Raw genomic sequence first — 18,668 nt, 5'->3', positions numbered from 1 at the left:
TAGCTCCGGTTCCTGCCGATAGATCGGGGTGTCCGCTGTAACATACAGCGGAGACCCACTGCTGATGACGTCGGCTCAGCTTCTGAGCCGGCGCCATCTTGCCGATGGTACTGGAAGCCTCCTGGGCCCCGCCGACGACGGGGCATAGGAGGATTCCGTTACTGGTGGACCGGGAGGTAAGTATTAGCCCTCCGATCGCCTTTGCAGCCACCGGCAACCCAGCGATCACGTTGCTGGGGCGCCGGTGGTTATAAACTCCTCACATGCTGCGATCTCTATTGAACGCAGCATGTGAGGGGTTAATCGGTCGGATACCTCAGGGTGCCAGCTGTAACATACAGCTGTCACCCGGCGGTGATGTCGCTGGCTCAGCTCCTGAGCCAGCTCCGTCTACTTCACGTACAGTTACGTGGAGATGCGCGAAAAGGCCATCTCCCATGACGTAACTGTATGTGAAATGGCGCGAAGGGGTTAATGGTTTGCACCTTGTGGCGAACCCTCTGTATTTTCTCTCATGCAGTCTTCTCTTCATGGTAGACTTAAATACTGATACACCTATTTCCAGGAGAGTGTTCTTCACTTGGGTAGATGTTGTGAAGGGGTTTTTTTTCACCATGTAAAGAATTCTGCGATCATCCACCACTGTTGTCTTCCATGGACATCCAGGCCTTTTGGAGTTCACGAGATCACCAGTGCGCTCTTTTTTTTTTCAGGAATGCACCAAACTGTTAATTTGGCCAATCATAAAATTTTTGCTATAGCTCTGATGGATTTTTTTCCTCTTTTTTTTTTTAGCCTAACGATGGTTTGTTTACTAGGAGAGAGGAAAAGGCACATATACAAAATTGCGCACACCCAAAATAATAAGAAAGGGATACGAAAAAACGTGAATGAAAAGACCAAACTTTAATATACACTACATACAAAATATAAAACCATTTAAAAAACAGAGAGAATCAGCAAACCTGTAAAGTGGAAAAAGGAAGCAAACCACAGACAGAAATCTCAAATAGGATTCCAAATGGTACAATATAAGCCAATATCAAAAGAATACAACAGCCGTATAAATGTATTCTGTGCAACTAGTAAACCTGGAAGGTAACCACATGCTAAACCACACAAGAATACAAAGTGCAGGATGATATCTATCCCCCAATGAGGGGAAATTATAACCACACAAATATATATATATATATATATATATATATATATATATATATATATATATATATATATATTTATTTATTTATTTATTTATTTGCTTGGTAAACCTATCTGCAATAGGCGGGTAAAGCACTGACCACTCGTCGTCACAAGCAGTACGGTCCTAGGCACAAAAAGCAGATGCTATTGGATCTAAAGAGAAATTATCACAAGCGGCGTCCGGATGTCCGCACCGCGCATGCCCGGGGCAAAAAACCAGGGCATGAGCAGTGCGTGCAAGCCCGGCGCTGCCTGCAGATGAGGGCAGAGAGAGCAATCAAAATCCAATACCTGTTCGCATTTGGAAAGAATGCCACTCAACCCAAACCGATGTACGTTGTATACTGATAATGAGTGACTCTTTAGAAGCTTGAGTAATGTATCAAGAAGATACAAATAACCCAAGGGGTAGCGCTACCGTTTTAGGGAAAGGTGATTGTAAGAAATTATCGAAATAGTATCATTGTCAAGCACTAGATGGTGTGCAGAATATTTAGAATTAGTCAGAAAAACCACGTGCAAAAATATATACATAAAGAAAATTGGTTGCTAGTTAATTACTATACAGAAGACGTACTACTGTACAAAGAAGGTTCGTAAAAATAAAAAAAAGAGTAATGTGCATGTAGCAGAGCTATGTGTGTAACATATATGCAGGTGAGCTGTAGGTGCAATGTGTAATAAAAAAAAATAAGTTATTTTGGAGAATCATTCTGATAAAATTGAAGCCATGAAGAGTCTACACAAACAACGAAGGAGTAATCCCGTCCTTAGTCAGACCAAAGAACGTCCTTGGAGGGGACACCAACACACAGGAGGAAGACCATCTCGTTAAGTCACATTTCCTACAAAAGAGAGAAGTCACAGTAAGTATAAGTTCAGCAGTCAGGTAGGATAGAGGGAGACCACTAAGGGAATAAAACTATTAGGCGGAATTCACACGACAGGGTTTCCCGGCCGGGTGCCGGCCGTTCATAAATCGGCCGGCACCCGGCTGCATTAGGAACAATAGACCCCTAATGGGGCTGTTCACACGACCGATTTTTTAACGGGCCGGGAAAACCGACCGTCAAAAAATGGGACATGCCCTATTTTCGGCCGGGTACCCGGCCCCCCAGCTCCCATAGAAGTCTATGGGGCCGGGTAATAAACGGCCATCACCGGAATGTGTCCCGAGTGATGGCCGGGTCTACCGTCGCTCGCGCACTCTCTCCTCCTCCTCACAGCGCAGAGTGCATGTGAGGAGGAGGAGTTGATGCCATTCGGACGAATGGCTATGCTGGAGATACACTGTGTGGCAGGGCCGGGGTGTACAGCAGGTGGAAGGGAGCGCTGCGCTGGCTCCCTTCCCCTGCTTGTTTTAACTGGTTCCCGACCGCTGGCTGTATTTTTACGGCCAGCGGTCAGGGTCCTTAAAACCCGAGCCATAGACTTTTTACGGCTCGGGTTTTAACTTGCTGCCCGCGCGATCGGGCAGCTGAAAGTCGGGTCTCCGGCTGTCAGTGACTGCCGGGGACCCTGAGGAGAGGATAGAAGCAGCTTTCACTGCTGCTGTCTTCTCTGATTACTTTTTACACAGCGCTCAATGAACGCTGTGTATAGGAATAGAGGCAGCAGCAGCGGCGCTGTCTCTATTCCTCCCGGTAATCATGTGACTGGTCACATGATCACCGGGTGCCGTTACTGACAGACTGCTGCTGGGTCTTACTAGACCCAGCACAGCCCTATTAGTGACAATCGTCATTATGAGATGGCTGATTTCCCCTGTAACTGGGGCTGCTGTGCAGCTCCAGTTACAGTGGAAAAAAATGGTGTAAAAGAAAGAAAAAAAAATATTAAAAGTTCCCCAAAGGTATTTTTTGACCTTTGAGGGACAGATTATAGTAATAAAAAAAATAGTAAAGTGCAAAAAAAATGAAATAATAAATACACATAAAATACCCACCCCAAAAAAAACGTTTCCCCCCGCCAATCATTGTTGTAACGCTAGCGCTGAGCCAATTACCCTAATATAGACATGTAATATATTCAAATTTACGGTAGACAATGACGATCACAAATAAAAGGTCTATTTTAGGGTAAAACTATGTTATTACCAAAAAAATATAGCTGAAACTTAAAAAAGCTTATTTTTTTACTATTATTTTCAAACTTTATGAATAAAAATTCTAAAATAGCAAAAAAAGTGTGTATAAAAACGATAAAAAAAGAAACCTGCATTGTCTACGGAAAAAACGTCGCAAAAATCACGTAGTTAGTCCAACAAATAAAAAAGTTAAATGGCTATAACACGTGCTAAAAAGGGCTAAACGGTATCTGGTCTTGAAGGCGCAAAATAGCCCGGTCCTGAACTGGTTTAAGCGCCCTGGCCCGGCAACACCTTCGATGGTGCTGCTGCGGCTGATACTATTGCAGCGACGCCACTATAGCAGAGCAGGGAGGTATCTCCCCGTGTGTTCGGGGATTCCGCTCCTGGACAGAGTGCTTGATGTCTCTGTCCATATGTGGACAGTGAAATCAGGGGAAACTCCTGAAGCGGAATATTCCACTTCAGGAGTTGCCCCTGATGTCCCTATCCAGATATGGACAGAGGCATCAAGCGCTCTGTCCAGGGGGACATACAAAAGAATGTTGAAAACGAATGAAGTAAAGAATGAACATTATTAGTAATGTGAAGATAATATAAAAAAATTAATCAGATAAAAAAACGGTCAGGGAAAAAAACGGATGCAAATCGGGTCCAAATCGGCCGGTAAAAACGGCAACACGGCCCGGAACGGAATCGGAACGGATGTAAACAGAATGAAAAACGGTCGATTTTCCCGGCCGACTCTCGGACCCTGTCGTGTGAATGAGGCCTTAGAATAGGTTTAATATTTTAAATATTAGGCCTTATTCACACGACAGTGAAAAAAAATGTCCATTTAAAACTGATCAACTGTCAGTTTTTCATGGCCATTTTGCATCAGTGTGTCTCTAAATTTTCATCCGTTTGGAATGGCCGTTTGACAGCCATTTTGCATCAGTTTTTCATGGCTGTTAAAAAAAACTGATGAATTTCATTGGTCAGGCTTTTTTTGTCCCAACCCCCTAAAAACAACCAAAGGAAGGTCACATGTTCACCTAGACACTATTTACAGCCTCCCTGTATATGATGCCACGCGCCTCCCTGTATATGATGCCACGCGCCTCCCTGTATATGATGCCACGTGCCTCCCTGTATATGATGCCACGTGCCTCCCTGTATATGATGCCACGCGCCTCCCTGTATATGATGCCACGCGCCTCCCTGTATATGATGCCACGCGCCTCCCTGTATATGATGCCACGCGCCTCCCTGTATATGATGCCACGCGCCTCCCTGTATATGATGGCACGCGCCTCCCTGTATGATGCCACGCGCCTCCCTGTAGATGATGCCACGCGCCTCCCTGTAGATGATGCCACGCGCCTCCCTGTAGATGATGCCACGCGCCTCCCTGTAGATGATGCCACGCGCCTCCCTGTAGATGATGCCACGCGCCTCCCTGTAGATGATGCCACGCGCCTCCCTGTAGATGATGCCACGCGCCTCCCTGTAGATGATGCCACGCGCCTCCCTGTAGATGATGCCACGCGCCTCCCTGTAGATGATGCCACGCGCCTCCCTGTAGATGATGCCACGCGCCTCCCTGTAGATGATGCCACGCGCCTCCCTGTAGATGATGCCACGCGCCTCCCTGTAGATGATGCCGCGCGCCTCCCTGTAGATGATGCCACGCACCTCACCTGTAGATGATGCCACGCGCCTCCCTGTAGATGATGCCACGCGCCTCCCTGTAGATGATGCCACGCGCCTCCCTGTAGATGATGCCACGCGCCTCCCTGTAGATGATGCCACGCGCCTCCCTGTAGATGATGCCACGCGCCTCCCTGTAGATGATGCCACGCGCCTCCCTGTAGATGATGCCACGCGCCTCCCTGTAGATGATGCCACGCGCCTCCCTGTAGATGATGCCACGCGCCTCCCTGTAGATGATGCCACGCGCCTCCCTGTAGATGATGCCACGCGCCTCCCTGTAGATGATGCCATGCGCCTCCCTGTAGATGATGCCACGCGCCTCCCTGTAGATGATGCCACGCGCCTCCCTGTAGATGATGCCACGCGCCTCCCTGTAGATGATGCCACGCGCCTCCCTGTAGATGATGCCACACGCGCCTCCCTGTAGATGATGCCACACGCGCCTCCCTGTATATGATGCCACACGCGCCTCCCTGTATATGATGCCACACGCGCCTCCCTGTATATGATGCCACACGCGCCTCCCTGTATATGATGCCACACCAGCCTCCTTGTAGATGCCACACACCTCCCTGTAGATGATGCCACACACCTCCCTGTAGATGATGCCACGCCAGCCTCCCTGTAGATGATGCCACACCTGCCTCCCTGTAGATGATGCCACACCTGCCTCCCTGTCGATGATGCCACACCTGCCTCCCTGTCGATGATGCCACGCGCCTCCCTGTCGATGATGCCACGCGCCTCCCTGTCGATGATGCCACGCGCCTCCCTGTCGATGATGCCACGCGCCTCCCTGTCGATGATGCCACGCGCCTCCCTGTCGATGATGCCACGCGCCTCCCTGTCGATGATGCCACGCGCCTCCCTGTCGATGATGCCACGCGCCTCCCTGTCGATGATGCCACGCGCCTCCCTGTCGATGATGCCACGCGCCTCCCTGTCGATGATGCCACGCGCCTCCCTGTCGATGATGCCACACCAGCCTCCCTGTCGATGATGCCACACCAGCCTCCCTGTCGATGATGCCACACCAGCCTCCCTGTCGATGATGCCACACCAGCCTCCCTGTAGATGATGCCACACCAGCCTCCCTGTAGATGATGCCACACCAGCCTCCCTGTAGATGATGCCACACCAGCCTCCCTGTAGATGATGCCACACCAGCCTCCCTGTAGATGATGCCACACCAGCCTCCCTGTAGATGATGCCACACCAGCCTCCCTGTAGATGATGCCACACCAGCCTCCCTGTAGATGATGCCACACCAGCCTCCCTGTAGATGATGCCACACGCGCCTCCCTGTAGATGATGCCACACGCGCCTCCCTGTATATGATGCCACACGCGCCTCCCTGTATATGATGCCACACCAGCCTCCTTGTAGATGCCACACACCTCCCTGTAGATGATGCCACACACCTCCCTGTAGATGATGCCACACACCTCCCTGTAGATGATGCCACACCAGCCTCCCTGTAGATGATGCCACACCTGCCTCCCTGTAGATGATGCCACACCTGCCTCCCTGTCGATGATGCCACACCTGCCTCCCTGTCGATGATGCCACGCGCCTCCCTGTCGATGATGCCACGCGCCTCCCTGTCGATGATGCCACGCGCCTCCCTGTCGATGATGCCACGCGCCTCCCTGTCGATGATGCCACGCGCCTCCCTGTCGATGATGCCACGCGCCTCCCTGTCGATGATGCCACGCGCCTCCCTGTCGATGATGCCACGCGCCTCCCTGTCGATGATGCCACACCAGCCTCCCTGTCGATGATGCCACACCAGCCTCCCTGTCGATGATGCCACACCAGCCTCCCTGTCGATGATGCCACACCAGCCTCCCTGTCGATGATGCCACACCAGCCTCCCTGTCGATGATGCCACACCAGCCTCCCTGTAGATGATGCCACACCAGCCTCCCTGTAGATGATGCCACACCAGCCTCCCTGTAGATGATGCCACACCAGCCTCCCTGTAGATGATGCCACACCAGCCTCCCTGTAGATGATGCCACACCAGCCTCCCTGTAGATGATGCCACACCAGCCTCCCTGTAGATGATGCCACACCAGCCTCCCTGTAGATGATGCCACACCAGCCTCCCTGTAGATGATGCCACACCAGCCTCCCTGTAGATGATGCCACACCAGCCTCCCTGTAGATGATGCCACACCAGCCTCCCTGTAGATGATGCCACACCAGCCTCCCTGTAGATGATGCCACACCAGCCTCCCTGTAGATGATGCCACACCAGCCTCCCTGTAGATGATGCCACACCAGCCTCCCTGTAGATGATGCCACACCAGCCTCCCTGTAGATGATGCCACACCAGCCTCCCTGTAGATGATGCCACACCAGCCTCCCTGTAGATGATGCCACACCAGCCTCCCTGTAGATGATGCCACACCAGCCTCCCTGTAGATGATGCCACACCTGCCTCCCTGTAGATGATGCCACACCTGCCTCCCTGTAGATGATGCCACACCTGCCTCCCTGTAGATGATGCCACACCTGCCTCCCTGTAGATGATGCCACACCTGCCTCCCTGTAGATGATGCCACACCTGCCTCCCTGTAGATGATGCCACACCTGCCTCCCTGTAGATGATGCCACACCTGCCTCCCTGTAGATGATGCCACACCAGCCTCCCTGTAGATGATGCCACACCAGCCTCCCTGTAGATGATGCCACACCAGCCTCCCTGTAGATGATGCCACACCAGCCTCCCTGTAGATGATGCCACACCAGCCTCCCTGTAGATGATGCCACACCAGCCTCCCTGTAGATGATGCCACACCAGCCTCCCTGTAGATGATGCCACACCAGCCTCCCTGTAGATGATGCCACACCAGCCTCCCTGTAGATGATGCCACACCAGCCTCCCTGTGGATGCCACACCAGCCTGCCTGTAGATCGTGCCACATACTCACGAGAGCAGCGCCGTCTCTTGTCTTCTTCACTTGTGGTCACTCGTCTGCACGGGATCTGGCAAGGCAGCGCAACGGGGCGATGACGTCATCGAGGCACCTTCAAACCCGTGAAGACGAGTGACCACACCTGAAGAAGCGCCACAAACGTGAGTATGCCAACGATAGCCAGCAAGGGAACTAGTAGTTCCCTTGCCAATCCCCATGTAACAGATCCGTTTTTAACGGTTGTTACATGTATTGACAGCCGTTAAAAACGGATCCATTGACTTCTATGGGGGCCGTCAGGCCATTAAAACGGCCAAAAATAGGACATGTCCTATTTTTTGACGGCCATTATTCACGGGCCGTTAAAAAAACGGCCGTGTGAATGCACCCATAGAATATCATTGTTCTGAAAACGGCCATGTGAAAGCCGTTAAAAGGACGGCCATCACACGGCCGTTTTTCACTGTCGTATGAATGAGGCCTTAGGCTGAGAGTTTAAGAGATGTAAATACATAATGCACTTGCTATGTTAAACTAAGTTAACCAAAATCAACAACAATGAAAACATAGGCATAGAAGAAAAAGGGCTTAGGTCTCGTTTACATCTGCGTTTGGGTCCCTTTCTGACTTTCCATCAGAGCGGGACCCTGAATAGCGTAGTTGACGGCGGGTCCTGTGCACAACAGAGTCAAATGGAAACCATGGGCACCGGATCCGTCACTATTGAAATCAATGGTGATGGAAACGGAAACCTCTGGTTTCCGTTTGTGTCTGTTCAGGGTTCCATTCTGACGGAAAGCTCTGACGGAACGTCAGAACGGAACCCCAACGCAGATGTGAACGTGGCCTTACCCGAGGAAACCAGTGAATTGCAGTTCTTCATTAATGCAATATGGTGTAACCGAATTTAACAAATAGATCCACTTTGATTCCAAACGCAGGAGGCTATTGCGTGGGTCACCACCTTTGCCAGTGGTAAATTTTTCCAAGCCTTTTTTTCATGCCTTTTGGATCTTCCATTGTGGCATCTGAGAAAGTGCAGTGCCACTGATCGTGTTTTGTCTATTTTTATATTCCGCTGTGCCAGTGTAATAGTGGAGACATGTTTTTGGATTCTTTTGCGTAACTCCTGTGTTCTTTCGTCCATATATACCTTTCAACACAGACAAGTGATAGCATAAATGACCATTTTAGTTCTGCAGTTAATCCTTGCAGTATCCCTTAAGCCTAAATTCTTTGCCATTGCCGGGATTCACAAACACTGTTGTAGAATGAAAGAATTTACATGAGGTGCAGTTTCCACAGGGTTGGGATCCAACAAACTTCATACCTCTTCCCAAACTAACAGTAGGACTTGTGAAGTGGCTATGCACAAGATTATCCCTTCGATTTGGAGGCCATCTAGCCGTAATAAGCCGGGTCTCAGAAATAATATTCTTCAGTCTGAGATCTGATTGTAGGATTTGCCAGTGGCTCCTAAACAACATCCGCATCTTGTTCCACTGGTTATTGAACGTTGTAATAAATCGACTCTTATTGTCTTGTACACGTGATCTAGGTTTCAGCAGATCCTTCCTTTCACTAGTTCTGGCTCGCCGGTAAGCATTTGATAGAACCTGTCTTGGATACACACGTTTCTTAAAACGTCCCGTGAATTGCTGTGCTTGACCTTGAAAATCCTCATTTAGCGAACATTTCCATCTAACTCGTAAAAACTGGCCAATCAGGATTTCAGTTCTCAAATTGTCTGGATAAAAGCTTGAAAAGTGTAACAGGCTATTAGTCGCCGTAGGTTTACGAAATACAGATGTGACCAATCGGTTAGTCCTTATCCAAATGCGTAAATCCAAAAGTCGATCGTGGTGTCGGAGATGCAGTATGTAAGTCATATATTAAGTCGATTCTGGTTAAGAGAATTGACAAAATCAATGCACTGATCCCTAGTACCAGACCAGAAAAAGACAACATCGTCAATAAAACGGTACCACTTCACCACACACTCCTTGAAGTAGTGCGACGAGTACACGTGCTCCCGCTCCTACCAACCAAGAAAAAGGTTGGCATAGGAGGGGCGCACCCATCGCAGTACCTGAGGCATGGCGATAGAAAATCCCATCTAAAATAAAAAAATATATATTTCAAAACAAACGCCAGCAAGTCTATGATAAAAGAATCATGCATACGATCATCCTTACGTTCCAGATCCAGAAAGTGACTGATGGCCGAAATACCATGATGGTGCAAGATGTTTGAATACAAAGACTCCACGTCACATGTCACCAGAATGGTATTGTCTGAAAATTCTATGTCCTCAAGTTGTTGTATCAAATGGATCAAATCCCTCAGAAATTATGGAAGCTTAGAAACCATAGGCTTCAAGAAAAAATCAATATAAACACAGGCCCTCTCACATAAGCTACCGATGCCGGCCACTATACGTTTCCCTGGCGGATTCTCTGTGTCTTTACGGACCTTCAGTAACAGAAAGTGGCAATGACAGGTGACCGAACCAAAAGATACTCCCTTTCCTGTTTATTGATAATAGCATATCTCAGGGCGGAGTCTAAAAGGCACTCCAATTTTGCCAGAAAGACCAATGTTGGGTCTAAAGGTAACCTCAAATAGTAGAGAATCCCCTAGTTGTCGGGATGCTTCCCTTGAATACATGTCGAGTGGCCAAAGAACCACATTACCCCCTTTGTCTGCCTCCTTAATCACAAATTCAGTATTGTTACGTAAAGAACAGAGCGCATTTCATTATCCTTTGGTCAAGTTCTGACCACTATAACAATTAGAAGGTAATTGTAATTGTTTAAATTCCTCAGTCATAACATTGAAAAAAACTTGAACAGCAGGGAAAAGAGAAAATGGGGGAGAGATGGTGGATCGTACCTTGTTTGGAAACCGATTTGTTTGAGCAGTCCGTTCATTCTCCTCTAAGAGATCAAGTAAATCCCAGAATTCCTGTTGTTCATCTGCCAGAATGTGATCAACCATTAAAGGCTGAGAATGTATAAGTCTCAGAATAAGTCTCCTACAGAAAACGATGGTCTGTTTCACTTGCATTGAGAGCACCTTTGACGACATGTTGTGGGTTCACAGCAACAGCTTCCAAATGCAAATGCCACACCTGGAATCCACTCCCTTTTTACCTGCTTAATTGATGATGTATTAATGAGGGAACAGCCCATGCAGCCCATTAAATAGCTTTTGAGACAATTGTCCAATTACCTTTGGTCCCTTGAAAAAGAGGCAGCTACATATTAAAGAGCTATAACTCCTAAACCCTTCCTCAAATTAGGATGTGAATACCCTCAAATTAAAGCGGAGAGTCTGCACTTTAAACCCATATTGATTATATAACTGTATATTCAATACGTTTTGGTAAACCGCTAAAATGCCAAAACTTGTCACTGTCCAAATAATTCTGGACCTATCTGTATCTTTCTACCTTTTAAAGGGAATGTCCCCTATATTTTTTTACTATGAGAACCAGATACTGATACATATATTTTTCTTCTAGTCTCGTTTTTATTTTCTGATTTTAAATTATTTTTTTGTATGATTATGGGGGCGACCATCTTCCTTGAGTTGTTTTTAAAGCAGATCTGTCAGATCCTTATGCTGCCCTTTCTGAGGTCAGCATAAAGTAGTTACAGACATGCTGATTCGAGGTTCAGTTGCAGGTGGGCGGAGGATAGTGACTATCATAAATATCATTAAACGCCTTGATTGCAGCGCTGACCGCGGGCTGCTAAACATACCATGTACGTTTTCAAAGACGACCGCACAGTAAGGTATCAGACAGAGCAGTATAAGGAGATAACATATCTGATTCAACAGCATTTAGAGATTTGCTTTACAGCAGCCACATGGACCATAGGAAACTGTGAAGAGAAGGGGGTCTCATTGACTTTTCTAGCATGCTTTGTGACCTTTGCAGAGGTCATTGTGCAGGGAGGGGGAGGAGGAAAGCTTTGTACATCTCCTATTGTCAATGGTGGATCCTTTGTTATCTTTACAGAGGTTTTACCTTTCATTGTAATCCTACTTGTGATAATATTTGGATGACTATTGAGGTTATCTCTACAGAACAGGAAGTGTCCGTTTATTGTGAGGCTCTGTGGCCAGAATAAAAACGTCAACATTTTAGCATTTTTTACCAAAAAAATATACAGAAAATTAAAAAAAAAGATGTCTAACAAAAAAACGTGATTTTAAACCATAGCTAATTTTCTGACTACATATTCATTTTAAATTTAGACACAGCCTCTGTATGTGGATGATAATTATACAAATCTAGACATTGTTTAGCAAACGCAGAAAGAGTCGGCGTAGAACAGGCAATTATTGGTGCCGGGCGTAATTATTGTATGTTTTTGGGAAACGTACATTCTACGTGACCGGAACATATAAATGCCTGAGCTGCGAACGCCCACGCAAAATGCATTTGTGGCACGCAGAATGTCTAATATTGGTTCTTGTGTTTTTTTTTTGTGGGCTGGAACTATTTTGTTTTCATTGTTTTATTAACACAGCTGTGAAAAATGTTCATAAGTGTTTGGAGCCATTTTAGAGAGTATATTAGGCTATTGCTTAAATGCCAATTTTCTAATGTAATGTTCTTCAGCTGCTGCAAATCACTGACTTTCCCTGCAACCCTTGATGTCTTGTCTTCGATATAAAGTAGTCATGTGTATGGATCAGCACACACCTGTGTCTGCCTTACTATATAACTGTGTGGTCCGATCTAGGTGTTAAAAATGCAAGGTAAAATACACACATACCAATAAAAGGGTGGCACATCTAGGTCCAATGTGGAGCTTCGTGCTCTAATACCTATATATGTATATGTTCCTTGTCTTCTTAATTTAGGTAATGGTTCATACTGTCTTTGTGGAGTTGTAAAGCGCAGACACCAGTTATGACCAACTTTGTGTTGACACATGGCAGATTTGTTACAGGAATTCAGATGTAAAGGGCAGTCGCAGAAATTTCTGCAACTTTTCTGCCATTTGTGAACATATCCTTTAAAGATTAGGTTCTCCTTTACCGCCTGTGAGTATCTTGAGTTTACTAGTCTGTTGTGGTTCCTAACCCCATTGTACTGCGGCAGGTCAACTGAATCAAGTGTTGTATCACTATAACATTCTGCGCTTCATGAGGAGTCTTCAGTTGATACAACATTCATTAGGGGAAATAACTCCTATTAGTTCGACCTACTGGATATAGTGTGTAAGTCTATGGTTTATGTCTCAGTGGGCTTTGTACATCATCTTGCAGGCATTGATTGTAACAATTGTCTCAAGTTAAAGCGTCTGTAGAACTGCCTGGTCATATATTGGGTCAGTGATTTTGGATTAGTGACGTCCCTGTTTGCAGCCGGCTAGTGACCCTTAATTTATTGGATCTTATGTTGTTGCATTACTGATCTTTCAGTCTTGGTTCTGTACAGTTTCTTGGTATTTTTATTTTGTACAATAAGCTACATGTTCCAACTGGTTGAATATATCCTAGATCCCATATATCTTTCTGACATTTTGTTTTCTTTACAGTGTTAGAAAATTGCTTCCTCTTTGTTTTCTACTCTTAATCGAATGCGGCAGCCTCTTGTTCCGCCTGTGCCTAAAGGGATCAGGTCTAATAAGCCATGGGAAAGATCTTATCCGTAGGCTTGGAATTTTCATTCTATAGCAAATGCGTAGAGAAAAAAATCTGAAAAGAAAATGTACAGCACACCGCCTGGGAGCATGTCTTATTCTGTAAATGCTCAATTTGTGGAAGTCAATAAACTATTCTGTAATCTGTCAAGGGCTAGAAAGTAGAATTGCATTATTGCCTGGAGCGAAGAGACCCAAAAAAAAAAAATGACAGCTATTCAAACAGCACCTTAAAGATCTTGACAGCCTGTGGCGTAATATATTGATTTAAAGAGATATCTGCAATAATATGAGTGTTCAGGATACATTTGCAGTTTTTGCATTGCTTTGTGCTTTGAAAAGAAAAATAATTTCAAAGTTAAAAAAAATGTTCTAGCCGGTGCAGTTTACATCTCCTGTAATTTTCTGTCGTCTTATTGGTTTTCAGGTCAAGCTGTTTCCAATATTCAGACACATCAATTTTATTTCCTCAGGGTATATAGAGCACAATTTAAACAAAAAGAGAAAAGAATACTCCAACTGCATGTGTTTAATGGTGTGTTAGATCATTTCTTTACAACTACAAAGAAAGCTCCTAGTCTGTGTTCTACATGTCACACATACACAAACAGGATATTGTGAAGATACAACAGACGTGTAAAATGTCATTTCACCTCTGGTCACCCTACTTTAGGCAACATTCACTCGATGCGTATTACGTGCAGTTTTGGCATCCAGATTTACCTGCGGCAAATCTGTAACGTAATACAGTAAATACACTTAAGTTGACCTACGGTGCAGATTTAAAAATTTGGAGCATGTCAATTTATCTTGCGTTTCTGTCTCAGAATTGTAACTGATAAATTTTATAAAGAAACGCACCAATATCCGCAGCAGATAATTTTCACCTTTTTCCTCATTTTCACCTGCAAATTAACTGCATTTATCTGCGATTTTGATACAGCTGTGTGCATGTCGCCTTAACATGTTAGGGAATTACCCACATTTAAAGCAAGAGAAGTATGAGAGTAAACTGACTGGGCAGCATTCAATTCAAATTTAAAGGGATTGTCCACTGAAAACGAAAGACTTCCATTGGAATTATTAATTCAGGAGTCCATTAGGCTTCCTAATGCATAATTATTTTTTTATCCTTCTCTCTGCTAACTAAGCAGTAGCTCAAAAAAAATATGGGCCATTGCATAGCAACAACAATCATGACCAGACTGGTGATCTGTCGTCTTTGATGGTGGTATTGATTAGAAATTACATAAATGAAACCGTGATTGAACCATGCTCAATATCAATGCTGGTCTTACATGTTGTTATATCTTACAACACAGTGCAACAATCCCAAGACGAAGGAACCCAAATTAAAAGCTGCAGCACGAATTGTTCCCGAATGGACGGACTATGACAATGAGATCCGGCAGCTTTTGAAGAGGTTGGAAGAGCAGAAAAGGAATAGAACAAGAGACTCTCCTAAAAGTAAGAATATGCAGGAGAATAAATTCATACCAACATTCCCCTCGTAACTAGAGGCTTTACTTCAGACATTAGATATTTTTTTTATAGACTTAATAATTGCCATTTTTCAAAATGCTACATACCATGATTCATATTACATGTCATTGCGTGTTATACTATAGACGTCTAGAGAAGGAGGGCAAGATTCTTTTAGCCTTTACTCATATATTCCCATTACTTTTTACGTATAGTTATAGTATCTGTCATGCCAAGTTGTACTTCGCCTTCCCTCTTACTAGTTTATGAAAGCACTGTATTTCTGACTGGCTTGACTTGCCTGACTCTTTCCCTTGTCATGTATTGAGTCAGTGATTTGGATTAGTGACGACCCTGTTCGCATCCGGCTAGTGCTGCTTAATCTATTGGATATTATGTTGTTGCATTACTGATTTTTTTATTCTTGACTTGACAGTGTCTTGCTATTTTTGTTTTATACCGCAAGCAACATGTTCCAACTGGTTGAACATATCATATTCCATATATACTACTGAGATCTAATTCTATTTTAGGTTGAAGATAAAATATGGCACATATTCCTGCTCTTTATGCATAATAGCAGTTTGTGACATTTTTTATGTTGTTTGACAATTCCTACAAAAGTGTGTTATTGTTGGAAATGTTCAACAGCCTATGGTTTCATTCATGGTCCCATGGGGGCATGTTCCTCATATACTGGATGTTTACAGTAGAGGATCCTGTAAAGGTTTCATAATGTTTCATTTTCTCTTGTCTTCCGCAGACTTGAATCATGATGAACTTTAGCAAATTTCAATTTCACGGTGGAAAGTCAAGTCCCCACTACAGACTCTTCATTGTGCGATGGAGATTACAGAAGACACTTCAGTAGCAGTGACTTTATTTGCTGGATACTGGGACCCATCATTGTGATAGATGTGTTTCTTAAAGAGTTTTTTTTATGAATTGAATATTAATAATAACGTTTTGTAATGTTTCATGTTTGGTAACATATTGATGGTAATAAGCATTGAAGTCCTGGGTACATGTCTCCAGCCATAGTCTGATCTGATTCTGTAGACTAAAAGGTACCGCCTTATCTTCTATGCTAACCTCCATTTACATGTGTTTACAGCGTTTGTAATGGGAAATACTTCTTCTAGTAACTGGCAATGTAGAGTATAGACACGATGGTGCAGATTTATCAGTTTTTTCACTGGGATGAGTTTTGGTGCCATTGTCATTAATTGTATAGTCTGTCGTAGTCTTAAAAATGTTGCACCAATCATAGTAAATGTCTTTGATACTACAGACTGTTATACAGCTAGCTATACCTTGGTATGACCTCTTTGACATTTAATAAGCCACGCCGCTTGTCACTCCCTTTTTGGAATGGTCTCAGGTGTCCTAAACTGCATGAAAAATCTTGCAGCTGCTTGATATGTTTGGTCACCTGGCTGGTTTTTGGCCACTTTTATAACCGAGACAATGATAAATTTGCCCATGTGTTCTTATAAAATTCTGACCCACAACGCACCAACATTATATGATTGTGTCTTTTTGCTGCTGTAAATTTAGTTTTGTACAGATCGTGTAAGTACAAGCATCGTTGTTATAAATGACATATGTTCACCTCCACTTTTATGTATTTGTTTTGTCTATTTAAGCATGTTTGAAGGGTTCATGCAGAGACACCTCCTGTCGTTCTCCGGAAGGGACATCCACTCAAGAATCTCTTGCTGGACTTTGAAGGCAAAGGTTCTAGGTGTAAATCACCTATATCAAATGGACCCTGTGCCACCTAAGATTCAGTGGCAGTTACTGCTGTGCTCACTACATGCTGCGTGAGAATTAGGTAGCGTTTTTTTGGTGGGTTTTTATTTTTTTTCCCAAAAATGCTTGTGCTAGGTATTATTTAGGCCTTCTTCACACAAATGTATTTCTTGTTTTTGTGCTGATCGTTTTAACAACGGACATCACACTGACCTGTAAAAGTCAACGGGACTATTCACACACATTATTTTTGACGGAGCTTGTGTCTGGTGTGAGAAACTCACAGCATGTCCTATTCTGGTCTGTTTTTGCGGACCAGACTCTCCCATTGAAGTCTATAGGTGCGTAAAAAAAACAGACAGCACACGGACGACATCCGTGGGCTGTACGTTTTTTACTGATCAATTAATATAAAATGCAGTGAAAAGTTAAACCAGGAAGTGCTTGCAGAGGAGACAAACATACGTGAAATGGATGACGTGCGGATGCAACACGGACAATCATCTGTATAAAAAAAGTTAGTTTTTTTTTTGCGGAAGCAAATCCTACACGCTTGTCTGAATAAGGCCTTACAGCGTTACATACACAGAAATTTGATTTGTGCAATTTTTGCTGTTTTCCTGGCTGGATCCATTCCTAAATATACTAAACATACAGTTTTCATATTGGAGGTCACAATTAGCAGTGTTTTTTTTCATGCCTATTTTTACCTGTGAGAAAAAGAGAGGGAAGCAGTGTAACTCCTTTGGGAAAGGATCCCAAACTCAAGATTTTCTGTCTACTTAATAAAGGGGAAAATTCCAGCTTATTTGCAGTGTTTGAGTCTGGCCTTTATTTTCTATGTCTGTTTGCAGAAATCATGCTTTTCACATGTCCATGTGCATGCTAGTGATACAGGTATAATTTAAACTTCGTCCACATGATGGCCTCCGATTTTTTTTTTTTTTTACACAACTACCTGATGATGAAAAATAACTCCAACAGACTCCAATATTATAGTCTATATAGACATTCAGCCCAAGAATTCAGCATGTATAAGGCTAAAATAATTCTCGTAAAACTGACAGAATCCTTATCAGGCTCATGTAATAAGGCTAGGGCTACACGGTGACTTTGGTCAGGCGACAAAAAAAAGTTTTGCAATTTGTCTGGGGCTGACTGTCATACGACTATTTTAGGATGCGATTTGGTTTCAAGTCCCATTCGGCTTAGGCTTTGCAACATCCAAAAAAAGAAAAAACACTGACTTGTGACAAATCAGTCGCAGTCACACACGACTTACATTAAAGTCTATGCAGGTAAAGTCCTGTGCGATCTGCGACCAAAAATCCAGTTTTTTTTTTTTTTTTCTGTGACGGTCATGTCGTGTTAAGTCGCACATCGTAGCGCGACCACATTTACAATCATTCCTTGCATTGCTACATTGTGATCTTCGTGTTGCATCACATTTTTTTTTTAATGTCTTTTAATGATTCAACGGATCCATATGGGTTCCGTTTTTTAGCCCATAGAACTCAGTGGGTTGAATTTAAAAATGCATGCTTCCGAGTTCATATGTTCGTATTTGTTCCATATGTTTTAATCAGGGTATCTCGATCATTGAACGACGTTATAAAAACATCCAAAAAATTTGAAAAAATTAATAAATCCGAATTAAAAAAACTGACAAATAAAAACACAATTCAGTTACTGTATTTTTGTACGCAAGTGTGAATGAGCCCTAACTGTGGATAGTCCATATCATCAGTTTTCTATATTATCAGGATCTTAAGAAGTACTAAATATTGGATTACACGCAAGGTAAAGCTTAGTGATCAAGCATAGCAATAACATACAAAGTGTTCCAATAAATTTCCCAGTAAGTATGAC

The 18,668-nt window shown here is 44.2% G+C and overlaps 1 protein-coding gene across 1 annotated transcript in view; it reads left to right on the top strand.

Moving 5' to 3' along the window:
• UGGT2 (UDP-glucose glycoprotein glucosyltransferase 2) overlaps positions 1–17,613 on the top strand; it is a 382,432-nt gene extending 364,819 nt beyond the window's left edge. Inside the window, exons 38-39 of the mRNA XM_075852393.1 lie at positions 14,888–15,032; positions 15,811–17,613. Coding sequence (XP_075708508.1) covers positions 14,888–15,032; positions 15,811–15,833 — 168 coding nt within the window. The 3' untranslated portion in view covers positions 15,834–17,613. The remainder of the gene's footprint in view (positions 1–14,887; positions 15,033–15,810) is intronic.
• The last annotated feature ends 1,055 nt before the right edge of the window (positions 17,614–18,668 follow it).

This window comes from Rhinoderma darwinii, chromosome 2 (assembly GCF_050947455.1).
Source record: "Rhinoderma darwinii isolate aRhiDar2 chromosome 2, aRhiDar2.hap1, whole genome shotgun sequence".
Taxonomy (NCBI): Eukaryota; Metazoa; Chordata; class Amphibia; order Anura; family Rhinodermatidae; genus Rhinoderma; species Rhinoderma darwinii.
The sequence above is the reverse complement of the archived record's forward strand: the minus strand, read 5'-3'. Positions and strand labels throughout refer to the sequence as shown.